Source organism: Pipistrellus hanaki (assembly GCF_964339955.1).
Source record: "Pipistrellus hanaki genome assembly, chromosome: 2".
NCBI classification, from domain to species: domain Eukaryota; kingdom Metazoa; phylum Chordata; class Mammalia; order Chiroptera; family Vespertilionidae; genus Pipistrellus; species Pipistrellus hanaki.
In genome coordinates, this window is record NC_140504.1 from 128,856,215 (window position 1) to 128,870,626 (window position 14,412).

The 14,412-nt window shown below is 35.6% G+C and overlaps 1 protein-coding gene across 2 annotated transcripts in view; it reads left to right on the top strand.

Moving 5' to 3' along the window:
- Positions 1 to 14,412, top strand: part of CDKAL1 (CDKAL1 threonylcarbamoyladenosine tRNA methylthiotransferase) — a gene marked incomplete at its 5' end in the record, with an annotated part of 619,533 nt that overhangs the window by 199,269 nt on the left and 405,852 nt on the right. For both annotated transcript variants that reach the window (XM_084872776.1, XM_084872775.1), the window contains one exon: positions 8,887 to 8,935. In XM_084872776.1, the coding sequence (XP_084728902.1) occupies positions 8,887 to 8,935 (49 nt within the window). The remainder of the gene's footprint in view (positions 1 to 8,886; positions 8,936 to 14,412) is intronic.

Consider the following 14,412-nt stretch of genomic DNA (forward strand, 5'->3'; position numbering starts at 1 on the left):
TGATAGGATATGAACATTTTAAATTATTTACATGTTGGTCTCCATTATTAAAATATAAATTCTATAAAGTAGGGATGTGGTATTTTTCATCACTATATCCCCAATTCCTAGAACAGTTGGTGGTTAATAGATCTTTGTCAAGGAATGTGTCCATGCCGGTGGTGATGTGTGGGGGAGAGTTTGGGGGTATAGTTTGTCTTGGTCTCTTGAAAGTCCAGGTTCATTGGCTAGCATTCAGTGATCATTTAGTAATGGCCTTCATGTAGATAGGAAAAGGGAGATTCATGAAATGTGTCACCTATGTGCCATTCCTAGATGAGATCTACTAGGCAAAAATTGAGTTGGATTATTCCTGCACTTCAGTTTCCTAAGCCTTAGGAATATGGTAATATTTAGCCTAGGAATGTTCTTAGGGTTAATGAGATAGTGCATGAGTTGTGTTATCACTGAGCATAGGACATAGTAATTGCTTAAGAAATATTAGCTATCACTGTGTTATTCCCAGTCATCAACTTATCTAGCTGTTGGTTGTTCTGACAAAAAGATACTTCAAGTATACTAAAGTAGGACCTCTGCAGAATAGTATCAGTTTGCTCACTGACTGACTGACTATTTTTTTTTTTTTTGCCAACTTGGCAAAATTGTGTTTGGGATATGTATTAATTCCTAGAGCTGCCGTTACAAATTACCACAAACTTGGGGCCAATTTAGACATACTCCAGAGTTCCACTTTCCAGTGTGGTTGTTAGTAGCCACACATGACTATTTAAATTAATTAAAGTTAAAATTTAGTTCCTCAGTCACAGTAGCCACATTTCAAATACCCAGTAAGTGTGGTTACCATATTGGACAACACACAGCATATAATCATTTCCATCACCGCAGAAAATGCTTTTTGATAGCACTGCTTTAAACAATAGGGAATTTCTGAATAGTACTTTTATTTGCTTCAGATGACTTTCTATAGGTTTGTTTCTTCAATATATGTTTAGTTATAAATGTGGAGTGGTTCATAATACCTGAATAAAATATTTTTTTATGGATTTATTTTAAAAGTTCTACAGCAGAATGACTCATTAATATTATTCATGAATTGTTTATTCACCAACTCCCTTTTTCATTGTGGAGAACATATGGAGTCGGTAATAGAACATACTGCATGTCTTTTTCCCCCCTGTATATTTATAACTAAGTGCCTGGAGGACACAAGATACTGTTTTATTTATTTTATTTGAATTATATGCCAGAGACTAAGCTCTTGTGTATTGAAGGCTTCAATTTATAGTATTAATTAAGAACAGCTTTTCTTTTATTCCCAGAAAGAATTCAATGTATTCTTCTTTACTGTATGTGAATCTGGAGTTTGTTCTTTCTTTCAGATTGTTTTATCTTCTCTACTTGTCTCTCATCCCATGCTTTTTATTTTGTTTCCTAACTTCTCCCTCTTCCATTTAACTCCCACTCTTCTCTGTCTTTTCTGTCTCACCTTCCTCCCCCACTCCCTATCATCCACTCCTCCAATTTCATCCTTACAAAAAATGGAAATAACACAATATTTTCAGAAAATGCTTATTTGTAATCAAATTCTTTAAAATGTTTTTCTTCAACTTTCATAGACCCTTATTTTTAAAGTTTTGGAGCTTCCTCATATTACCAGTGATTAAATAATCACGTGTGGCCAGTATTTATTTTTCTGCCATGAGGCAAATGTAATCAATTACTTTTACTATAAATCAGAGGTTATATTTTGAGCTGTATACATTCGTGCAAATTCTATAAGACCATCAGAGTAAAAGAAAATCTCTGTTAGACATGCACATGTATTTCACTTAAAAACTTTTTTATTTTGATGTAATTTTATAGTCATAGAAAAGCTGCAAAAATAATTATCATAAATTCATTACCCAGATTTTCCAAATGTTAATTTTTAACAAATTTGGTAATTCTCTTTTTATAAATACACATTTTTCCCCCTGATTATTATTTTTTTCTTTTTTATCCTCACCTAAGGGGTACATGCTTAGAGAGAGGGAGATGGGAGGGAGAAGGAGGGAGAGACCATATTCATATCTTTCAGTTGTCCCAATAATGTCCTTAATAGGATAAGAATCTAGATCCAAAGCTGCATTCAGTGTCAGGTCTCTTTAGTCTTCTTTGATGTGGAACATTTTCTTAGTTTTTCATTGAGTTTCATGACCTTTACATTACATTTGACTACCTTCAACACTTCTTTGTAATAAGAGCTTTTTATTTTTTTGGTAATATAATTCACAAACCATACAATTTTACCATTTCAAATGCTTAATTCGGTGGTTTTTTTTTTTTTTTTTTTAATTCAGTCACAGAGTTATGTGACTATTACCACCATAAACTTTAGAATATCTTCCATCACTCCAAAGGAAACTCTATACTCCTTAGCAGTTTCTTCAATTTCTGTAACTACCTATCCATAGGCAAGTACTAATCTACTTTATTTTTGAAGATTTTCCTATTCTGGACTTTCATATACATGGAACAATTTAATATTTGACTTTTTTTAGTCTGACTTCTTTTACTTAGCATAATATTTTAGCATATATTAATATTTCTTTCTCTTTTATGGTATAATGATATTTCATTGTATTTCTATGCCACTTTTATCTGCCAGTTGATGGGACTTTTGGTTGTTGCTATTAGGAATAATGCTGCTATGAACATTTCTCTACAAGTTTTTGTGTGGAAATACGTTTTCATTTCTCTTGGATATGTACTATCTAGGATTGGAATTACTGGATCATATGTTAATTTTATATTTAACCATTTGAGAATCTGCCAGATTGTTTCCCAAACAAATTGCACCAATTTACTATGTTTCTACTAGCAATGTATAAGTGTTCCAATTTCTCCTTATTCTTGCCCACCTTGTTATTGTCTTTTTTTTTTTTTTTTTAAAGAAAGGAGAAAGATATAGAGAGATGGTGCGTTAGTGATAGAGATAGAAATGATAGAAAGATAGATAGAAAGATAGAAAGATAGATAGATAGATAGATAGATAGATAGATAGATAGATAGGGAAAAACACATTGATAGGTTGCCTTCTGTATGCACTCCGACTGGGCATCAAACCTGCAACCTGTGTATATGCCCTGACTGGAATTGAACCCATGACTTTTTGGTGCATGGGACAATGCTCCAACCAACTGAACCCTGTCAGCCAGGGCTTGCCATTCTTTTAATTATAGCCATCCTAGTGCATATTAAGTGGTATTTCATTTTGTTAAATATACATAACATTATATTTATAATTTTAACCGATTTTAAGTAGTATACTATTCAGTGTCATTAAGTACATTCACACTCTTCCATCACCACCATCTAGTTTCAGGTATTTCTCTTTCTAAACTGAAAAATCTTTATTCATTAAACAATAACTCCCCATTCCTACATAATGGTTTTGATTTGCGTTTTCTGGTTGGCAGATGATGTTAAGTATCTTTTCCTGTGCTTGTCATTTCTATATCTTCCTTAGAGAAGTGTGTACTCATCTATTTTGCCTATTTGTAAATGGTGTATTGTCTTTGTATTATTGAGTTGTAGTTCTTTTTTAAAAAAAATATATTTTATTGATTTTTCTAAGAGAGGAAGAAAGAGGGATAGAGAGTTAGAAACATCGATGAGAGAGAAACACCGATTAGCTGCCTCCTGCACACCCCACTGGGGATGTGCCCACAACCAAGGTACATGCCCTTGACCAGAATCAAACCTGGGACCCTTGAGTCCACAGGCGGACACTCTATCCACTGAGCCACACTCGTCAGGGCTTACTATTATTTTTAATTGTTTCAAGTATTACAAATAGTAGTACATTTGTCTCCTTTTTTCCCCCTCAGTGACCTCCACCTGGCCTTCGCTAGCCCCTGACACATGCTCTCAACTCCTCACCTCCCAGTGTCTGTGTCCATTGGTTATGCTTATATGCATGCATACAAGTCGTCTCTTAACCCCCCTCTCCCCCAACCCTCCCATGCCTTCCTGCTGTAGTTTGACAGTCTGTTTTATACTTCTTTGCATCTATTTTTATTCATCAGTTTATAATGTTATTTATATTCCACAAATGAGTGAGATCATGTGGTATTTATCTTTCACTGACTGGCTTATTTCACTTAGCATAATGCTCTCCAGGTTGATCCATGCTGTTGCAAATGGTAAGAATTTCTTCTTCTTCCTTTTTTTTTTTTTTTTTAACAGCAGCATAGTATTCCATTGTGTAGATGTACCATTGTTTTCTAATTTACTCATCTGCGGATGGGCACTTAGGCTGTTTCCAAATCTTGGCTATTGTAAATTGTGCTGCTATGAACATAGGGATATATATATATGCTTTCTGATCGGTGTTTCTGTTTTCTTGGGATATATTCCTAGAATTGGTATTTCTGGGTCAGATGGCAGTTCCATTTTTAACTTCTTGAGGAAACGCCATACTGTTTTTCACAGAGGCTGCACCAGTCTGCATTCCCACCAGCAGTGAAGGAGGGTTCCTTTTTCTCCTCATCCTCTCCAGCACTTGTCCTTGGTTGATATGTTGATGATAGCCATTCTGGCAGGTGTGAGCTGGTACCTCATTGTTCTTTTGGTTTGCATTTCTCAGATGATTAGTGACTTTGAGCATGTTTTATATGTCTCTTGGCCTTCTGTTTGTCCTCTTTAAAAAAAAAAAAGTCTATTTAGGTCCTTTGTTCATTTTTTTTTTGATTGGGTTATCTTCCTTTTGTTAAGTTGTATGAGTTTCCTGTAAATGTTGGAGATTAAACCCTTATCGGAGATAACATAGGCAAATGTTCTCTTTCTATGAGTTCATTATTGATGTATAGAAAAGCCATATACTTCTGGGTGTTAATTTTGTGTCCTGCTACATTGCCAAATTCATTTATTAAGTTTAGTAGTTTTTTGATGGAGTCTTTGTGTGATTTTCTGTGTACGATATCATGTCATCTGCAAATAAGGACATTTCTACTTCTTCTTTTACAATTTGGATACCTTTTATTTTTTCTCATTATCTGATCATAATGGCTAGTACTTCCAGTATTGTGTTGAACAGGAGTGGTAAGAGTGGGCATCTCTGTCTAGTTCTTGTTTTTAGAGGAAATGGTTTTAGTTTTTGCTCATTGAGTATGATGCTGGCTGTGGGTTTGTCATATATGACTTTTATTTTGTTGAGATATGATCCTTCTATTTCCACCTTGCTGAGAGTTTTTATTATGAAAGGGTGTTGGATTTTGTCAAAAGCTTTTTCTGCATCAATGGATATGATTAGATGGTTTTTATTTCTCAGTTTGTTTATGTGGTGTATCACGTTTGTGGATCTGCAGATATTGTGCCATACTTGCATCCCAGGAATAAATCCCACTTACTCATGATGTATGATCTTTCTAATGTAATGCTGGGTTTGATTTGCTAGAATTTTGTTGAGGATTTTGGCATCTATGTTCACAAGGGCTATAGGCATGTAATTCTCTTTCTTTGTGTTTTCTTTATCTGGTTTTGGGATTAGAATAATGCTGGCTTCTTAGAAAGAGCTTGGGTGTGTTCCTTCCTCTTGAAATTTTTGGAATAGTCTGAGGAGGATAGGTTTTATTTTTTCTTTGAATGTTTGATAAAACTCGCCCCTGAAGCCATCTGGACCAGGACTTTTGTTGTTTGGAATCTTTTTGATGACTGCTTCAATTTCCTCCATAATTATCAGCATATTAAGATTTTTTTTACTCCTCCTGGTTGTATTTTGGAAGGTTGTATTCTAGGAATATGTCCATTTCTTTTAGGTTAACTAGTTTGTTGGAATTGAGTTGCTCATATTATTTTTTTATGATGCTTCATATTTCTATTGGGCCTGTTGTTATTTCGCCTTTTTCATTTTTTATTTTGTTTATTTGAGTTCTCTCTTTTCTTGGTGAGCCTGGATAAAGATTCATCAATCTTGTTTATCTTTTCAAAGAACCAGCTCTTGATTTCATGGCTCTTTTGTATTGTTTTTTTTCAGTCCCTATGTCATTTATTTCCGCTCTGATCTTTATTATTTCCTTCCTTCTGCTCACTCTGGGCTTTTCTTGTTGTTCTCTTTTTATCAATAGTTCTTTAAGTTGCAGAATTATTGTAGATGGTTTATTACCATTTTTTTGAGGTAGGCCTGTAACGCTATAAACTAATGCTTTTACAGTGTCCCATAGAGTTTGGATTTTTATGTTTTTATTGTTGTTTATTTCCAGTTTTATGTTTTTTTTTTTTTTTTTAAATTTCTTCTATTTTAGTCATTATATTACTTGTTATCTTTGTAGCCATTGACATTGTTGGCTACTTCCTCCTTTTTGAACTTTTTGTTATCCTGGCTTTGATTGCATTTTTTTTTTTTTAAGGAAACCACATGATTCTTCTAATAAAACTGAACTTAATGCTTTCAGTGGTTCCAGGTAGACACATCTCCAATAAAGTAGGTGTGTTTGGGACTAAAGATTCTACATTCTCTAACATTTACTTTGCCTGTGTCAGTTTCCCAACAGTTATTGCTTCTGCTTAACTAGTAGTAGGATAAGTGGCTAGAGGCAGAGCTGGATTTGAGTGTGTTCTCACAAGACTTTCCTTATCTCCTAGAATACACTTAAGGTAAAGGAATATTTTAAAGACATTTGCCATTGCATTTTTTGTAAAGTTTTTTCTTAAAGGTTATTTTTTTGGTCTCAGTCGAGGTCTTTGCAACATTGTTGTATAGTGAAGATTAGAAATAACATAAAGGCCAATTAACGGGACTGGATTAATGTTTGTTATGGTATATACTAGAGGCTCAGTGCACAAAATTTGTGCACATGACCGTTCCCTAGTGGCTGCCGACTGCCAGCCAGTGTGCTTCCCTTCCCCCAGCTACTTACTGCCACTGCTGCCACCACTGGCTGGGGTGGAGGACCCCTCCTTTCCTCACCTGCTGCTGCCATCAATGCCCCCTCTTTTGAACTACTGGTCAAGGGAACAATTTGCATGTTAGGCTTTTATTATATAAGATATACATGAAATATTGGGCAGCTAGTAAAATAAATGAAGTAGGCCTATAAACTGGTGATGTATTGAAAACAAATCAAGGACAGGTCTATTTTATATGTCATCTATCTATGTCTCATAACAACAACAACAACAAAAAAAATGAGAAGAAAAAAATTATAGAATATAACTATACTAGAAGCCCAATGCATGAAATTCATGAAAGAGTAGTCCTTTCTTCCCCCAGCTGCAGGAACCATCTTCCCTTTAGCACACAGGACCCGGGCTTCCCTCTGGCTGCTGGCAGGCACCTGTGACCTGGGCTTCCCTCACAGACCCAGCTTCATCTGGAAGGTGCTCAGAAGGACATCCAGTCTAATTAGCATATTATGCTTTTACTATTATAGATTAGACCCCTTTAAGCATGGTTTTGCTATATGCAGTTTCAGTTACTTGTGGTTAAACACACTATTAAATAGAAATTTCCAGAAATAAACAACTCTTAAGTTTTAAATTGTGTGGTGCTTAAATAAATCTCATGCTGTCCTGCACTATTCTACTCTGTGCCCTCTGGGATGTGAATCATCCCTTTGTCCATAGTATTCATGCTGTATATGCCACCCACCCTCTAGTCACTTATTATTGGTTACTGTTATTAATCTCTTATTATGCTTAATTTATAACTTAAACTTTATTATAGGTGTATGTGTATAGGAAAAGACAACATATATGGGATTTGTTACTATCTTTGATTTTAGGTAACCATTGGGGGTGGTCTCGGAACATATATCTCATGGATAAAGGGGGGCTACTCTATAAAGGGTGAGGCAAATGTAGGATAAATCAAGGATAGGTCTTCATATGGAAAGTAATACAATACTAAATAAATAATAATACAGTAATTAACTGCCCTGCATATAAATTATCTGCCCTGCATATAAATGTTCAGTACTAGGAAATGTCTTGGTATTTACTCATCAGATAATTATGAGTAATTCATCTGAGGAGTAGAAATGGAGCATGGAGGATGTTATGGGTTACTTTATTTCTTTTTTGTTTGAATTTGCTCTGTGAACAAATTTCTTTTGTAATAAAACAATGAACCTGATATCAACTTACAATCTAAGTTAACTTTCTCTATTCCTTTAGCTTCTTGGACTACAATCTTTGCTTTTTCCACTTTCCATGGAAACTCCAACCACTCTAACTCTGTCTCCCTAGTGGGCCTCTTCTAATCTAACCCTACTTATCCTCAAGAAGCATTCCTGGGTCACTCAGTCAGATTTTATTACCTTTCCTCTGTGATCTCCTGATGCCCTGGGAAATCTTTCTTAGTCACTCATGTCTAGGGCAGGAGCTGTTAATATTTGACTTTGTTGTCCATGGGCTTGAGCACAGTACCTAGCACAGGGTAGAAATTCATTAAAAGGGGTTTCAGTGTTAAAGTAATAAAACAGAGTATTTGGGGTCGATCTCCTTAATATCAGTCTGTCCTTTAGTGTGTGTTGTCATTTGTTGCCCTTTTTTTTGAAGCTCTGTGTGAAGAGACATGTTTTAATTAAACTTTAGTTGATATCTCAGGACTTTTGAGTTTATATTGATAAGTTCTTTTAACAACTCCAGGAAATTTATTTAAATGTAGTATGATTTCTTTAATTGTCATTAGAGGACAGGAGAGTGATAATTTCATATTTCATTGTAACAAAACCTCAATATAGAATATTTTTTTTTTTTTTTAAAAATACTGTCAAATACATTAATTAAAGAAAACCTGCATTTGTGGGTTTAGAAAGTGTGTAACATTGATTCAAGTGGAAGGTAAACAAATTAATATTTCTTCTTTGGGTAACCAGCTTGTCTAACAGTTTGTTTTCTTTCCAGGTTCAACAGATAGATCGTGTAGTAGAAGTTGTGGAGGAAACAATCAAAGGTAATTCTTGAAAGAAAGATAAGCAGGGGCATACCTTGTATATAAAACTGCCTGATGGAGGTAAACCTGGAGGGGGCACAGAGACGGTGGACAGAACAGAGTAGTCCCATTCCTCTCAGCTTGTTATAAGAAGGAGGGCCAGTCACCATCTTCCATGGTTTCCATCTTCTTTGCCTTACTCCCTTAACCCTTTTCACCCAGCACCCCTTCCTACTCCTCTCTGGTAGCTGTCAGCCTGTTCTCTGCCTATGGGTCTGTTTTTCTTTTGTTTGTTAGTTTATAAGTGACATCATGTATATTTGCCTTTTCTCTGGCTGGATTATTTCACTGAGTGTAATAATCTCCAGCTCCATCCATGCTTTCACAAAGGGTCAGATTTTCTTCTTTTTGATGGCAGAGTAGTGCAACCGCTTTTTTATTCAGTCATCTACTTATGGGAACTTGGGCTACTTTTAAATCTTGGCCGTTGTAAATAGGGGAGCATATATTCCTTCAAATTAGTGTTTTGGCTTTCTAAAGTATAATTTTTGTAGTTTCACTGGAAAATAATCATTCTTTGCTTATTTCATCAATGTTCTTTGAAATAGTTTTTTTATTTTTGTCACTGACAAGTAAGCCATTTTTAATTCTGTGGCTTAATTCATAAATATTTGTAGCTGCTTCTTCCTCGGTTAGATTAGCACAAATGAAACTGGTAATAGGATATTGAAATATTAAGTTAAATGAATGGAAGTTCTCACTTAAATTATTACTGTGTTTCTTGTAATGAGAAATTTACTTACAAACAACAACAACTAAATACATTGCTTTCTTCAAATTAAAATTTTTCAAAACCACATTTTTTTCTGTTGCATTTATCTGCTACCTTCCACATGCTATGATTAATGCTTATTAATTTTGAATCTTTGATTTATTAAGAGATTGATAACCACAGAAGAGAATGACACTGTACCTTAATCTTTTCTTGAAATTCCAAAATAAAATGAAATGTCATGACTACAGATTTTTAGCAGTGATAATTTGAATGTTTTCTTTAAACTGTACCTCACTCTTTCTTGGAGAATTCAGAAGTACTACCATTTATTGAGCACTTAGAGTGTCACAGGCCCTGTGCTAAGCACTTAACATGCATTAAGTCATTTAATCTTCACGAAGTCCTGTGAAGTGAGGTGGGTATAAATATCATTCTCATTTTTCAGATGAAGAATGTGAGACACAGGCTCCATGGCTGGTAAGTAGCAGAATTAGGATTTGAATCAGTTCTGGCTCTATGGTGCTGTGACGTCTCTGCTCTCTCCCAGCTGAGAGTCACTGCTTTATGCTTGATCGGCTTGTTAAAGGAGGGCTTCAGGGTATTTGAGCATATTGTTGCCTTATTTATCCTCCGTTTGAGTACCAGGCACACACTGTCCACTCAATAATTTGTTTAAAGGAGTTAATGGTAATGAAGGTAACACAGAAGAAAATCTAGGCAGTGACTTTTTAGATCCAACACTCAAGGCATGATTCATGAAAGAAATAATTGATAAGCTAGACTTCATTAAAATTAAAAACTGTGTTGCCAAAGACACTATTAAGAGAGTGAGAAGACAAGACACAGACTGTGAGAAATATATTTGGAAAGACATCTCTGATAAAGTATTCTTACCCAAAATATTCAAGAACTCTTAACGTTCAATAACAAAATAAGCAGTCTGATTTTTAAAATGGGCCAACAACCTGAATAGAAACTTCACAAAAATACATATACAAATGGTGAATAAGCATATGAATTGATGATAAATATATGTTATTAGTCGGTTGGAAATTGAAACAACAATGAGCTACCACTGCTCTGGATGACCAAAATCTGAAACACTGACAACACCAAATGCTGAAGGGAATGTGGAGCCACAGGGACTCTCATTCATTGCTGTTAGGAATACAAAACATTTGGTAGTTTCTGACAAAACTAAACATATTCTTTCCATATGATCCAGCAGTTATACTCCTTGGTATTTAGCCAAAGAAGTTGAAAACGTATGTCCACACAAAAACCTGCACACAGATGTGTATAGCAGTTTTATTCAGATTATAACAAATATACCACTTTGGTGGGGAGTATTGATAATACGGGTGTTGATATATTTGTTGATATTACAAATATACTACTATGGTGGGCTGGAGAGAAAGGGGTATATGGGAACTCTTATTTTCTTCTCAGTTTCGTGTGAACCTAAAGCTGTTTTAGAAAATAGTCTGTTAAAAAACAATGAATAGTAAATATCATTGTGCTCAGGAGACTGCCAAATGGCTTGCAGATAAATAATTTCTATAGGAAATCATAGAAGGTAAAGGTAAACTATGTTTTTTAATACAACAATTCTGACACCAAATGTATACGTTTTCTACACTAAGAAATTCTGACACTAGCTACCCAGAGTTAGGGCAGATGTCATAGGCTAAGGCCTCCATCTTACAAGACTTGCCCTCCACTTCAGTGGGTTAATTGTAAGTCCAGATTGTCACCTATACTTCTGACAGACCAATGATCAATCGGGTTTCTATGACCCCCTCCTTAGATTTGGTAATTTGCAAGAACAGCTTAGAGAATTTAAGAAAGCCCTTACTTACTATTACTGGTTTATTATAAAAGAGACAAGTCAGGAACACCCAAATGAAGAAATGCTTAGGGCAGGGTGTGTGGAAAGGAATACAAAGCTTCTTTGCTCCCTGGGTGCACCACCCTCCCAGCACCCCAATACTTTTACCAACTTGGAAGCTCTCCAACCCCCATCGTGTGTGTGTGTGTGTGTGTGTGTGTGTGTGTGTGTGTGTGTGTTTCTTTCTGGAAGCTACATTACATAGACATGATTGACTAAATCATTGCCCATTGGTGATTGAGCTTAATGTCTAGCCCCTCTCCCCTCTCTGGAGGTAGAGTCTGTGTGGCTGAAAGTTCCAAACTCCTAACATATGATTGGCTCCTATGGTCACCACACCCATCCTCCAAGAATGTCCTCATTAGCACAGATATGGTTGACATAAACTTACTAGCATAAATTCAGAAAGGGGCTTATTATGAATAACAAAAAATGCTCTATTTGCTCCTGTCACTCAGGAAATTATGAGTTTTAGGAACTCTATCTTGGGTGAAGACCATACATATATTATGCTATTACAATATCACAGGAAGCTTCTGATCTCCATGGTTGGTTTAATTAGGATGGCTTCTCACTGAGGAGTTTGGGCTTGAGTGGATTTATTGGAGAGATTGCATTTGGATTTAAATGTAAGAATCAACAGCAAGAGTTGAGTTGAAGATGAAATTGATGGGGATGTTCCTTGGCAGGTTTGGTTTGAGGGCAGGAAGGCTGATGAATTAAGTCTTAATAATGCAACAAAAGAATTTGAGATGGAAGAGATAATTTTATAGGAGTCTTTAGTTTACGGATGAGGAAGCTGAGGTAGGCAGAGATTAGATAACTCTTCTGAGATTTACTGGTTAATGGAGAATGAGGTCTCTCTATGAACTTCTGTTCTTTACTTTCTATTTCCCTTGCCAGTACTTCATGTAGACAGCACAAATTAGTGATATAATGTTGCCTTTATCATTTAGCCAGTTGTTTGTGTCTGTCAGCATGTTATTTTTCTGAGGCTTAATTTTCTGTTTAAAATGGAGAGGATTTAATGGGTAATACTTTTGAGTTACCCAGAACACAACTCATATTAATGTTTATTTCTTACTCTCTCCTTAATACCTAGACTGCTGGAATAACTTGATTGACCTCTGCTACCAATGACTCTGTTTTCAATCTGACTGTATTGTCTATTATCCTCAAATTATTTACTCTCCTTCATCTGTGTCTGTAGTGTTGCCTGTTACCCACTAAATCATGGGGAACTTCTTAGTGTGATTTTAATGATTTTCTACCCCATTCTGCCATCTTCACCTTCCCTCCCACCAATTAATTTTTTACAGATACCTTTTGTTCCGATCGACTATTTATTTGTTGTCTTTTCTCTGTTTTTTTGCAGTTTGCTTCACATTCACCTTAGGGATATGCTCTATTTGCCCCTCCAGATTAATTCCCCATCCTTCTCCACCAGTTGCTTGTCCCTGGAGGCTGATCTGTGTGGCTACATCAGTAGATCCTTGCTGTCTGGCTTTAGATGGATTTAGCCCATTGGAGGTTGGAGGTGTGACTAGCACAGGAGATAGGAATATGTCTTACCTGCTCTCCCCTCCCTCCTGCTCATCCTCTATTGGTTGCTTCTCTCACCTGAAGGCCACAGCCTCTGTCAGGTGGCTCCCTCTATTCAACTATTTACCAGGTTCCTGTAACTATTTCCTTCCTTTGATTTTGCAGCCCCAGGAGTAGAAACAACTCCCCATTGTTGCTCACCTTAGAGTATCACATTGTCTCTTGTTGGTTTTGCTAACCTTGCCAAACTTTAGTCAGTAGTCCCTTTATTAAAATCTCTTCAATTATGCAGTGTGCCATCTGCTTTGCTGGGACCCTGATTGATAAATGCTCCATGGAGAAGCAAGACTCTGCCCAGAAGGGCCAGATGGAATACAGCCTGACAAGAGGATTTTGCCATAACTCTCTTGTTTCCACATTTGATTCCTGTTGGGCTCTTTTCATATTTTTTCCTTGAAGGGAGTTTGGACAGGCAGCCTCTGCCACAGCCTGTTTGCATTCTTTTTATCCCTATCCTTATGCTATACCAAGTAATGTTTTAAAAAATGTATTAATAAGATACACTGATGCTGAAAGCATTTAAATCTTATAATTAACATAAACTGTGCAAAGCATATTCCATTTGCATCTGTTTTAGTTGGAACAAAATGGAAAATTTCAAGTTATATTAAATGAAACCTCATTATTTTAATACTGAGGTTTTATTTTGTAGCATTTAATTTTATTTTGTAGCATTTTTGCTTTGGGAGAGACCAGATTATATGGATTCAAGATTCTCTCTGTAACATCTTGAAAATGCAAGAAAATATGTAACTAAATCTAAGGAAATAAATACAATGTTTAAAGGATTTAAATTCATTTCTTTTGAAAATACTCATCTGGACCTTATTCTCCATTTATGAGGTCATTAATACTTTTCTGCATGAAAGCTCTGATGGGAATATAAATCTGCACTTCTGATATGCAAAACAAGAAAAAACTTAAATCCTTTGTAAAAGGTAGTCTAACTGTATAACTTAAGACAAATGAATGCAAGTAAATATTGCCTATTGAAATTAGAAAAATGTTTTCTAGTAAGTCATATTTCTTCTCTAGTCAATCTCTACTAAAAGAGGCCTCTATTGTTATTAATATGTTTGCTAGTATTTTAGTCAGTCTAATTCCAAATGCCTCCAGTGTTGGTAATTCAAGACTTTCCCAATATGGTACAATCTGCAAGTTTAATTGATTTTCTGTTCTCTCCAACTTCTCAGTAATTGATGCAGTCTTGGATTAGACTTATCTAAATTCCCA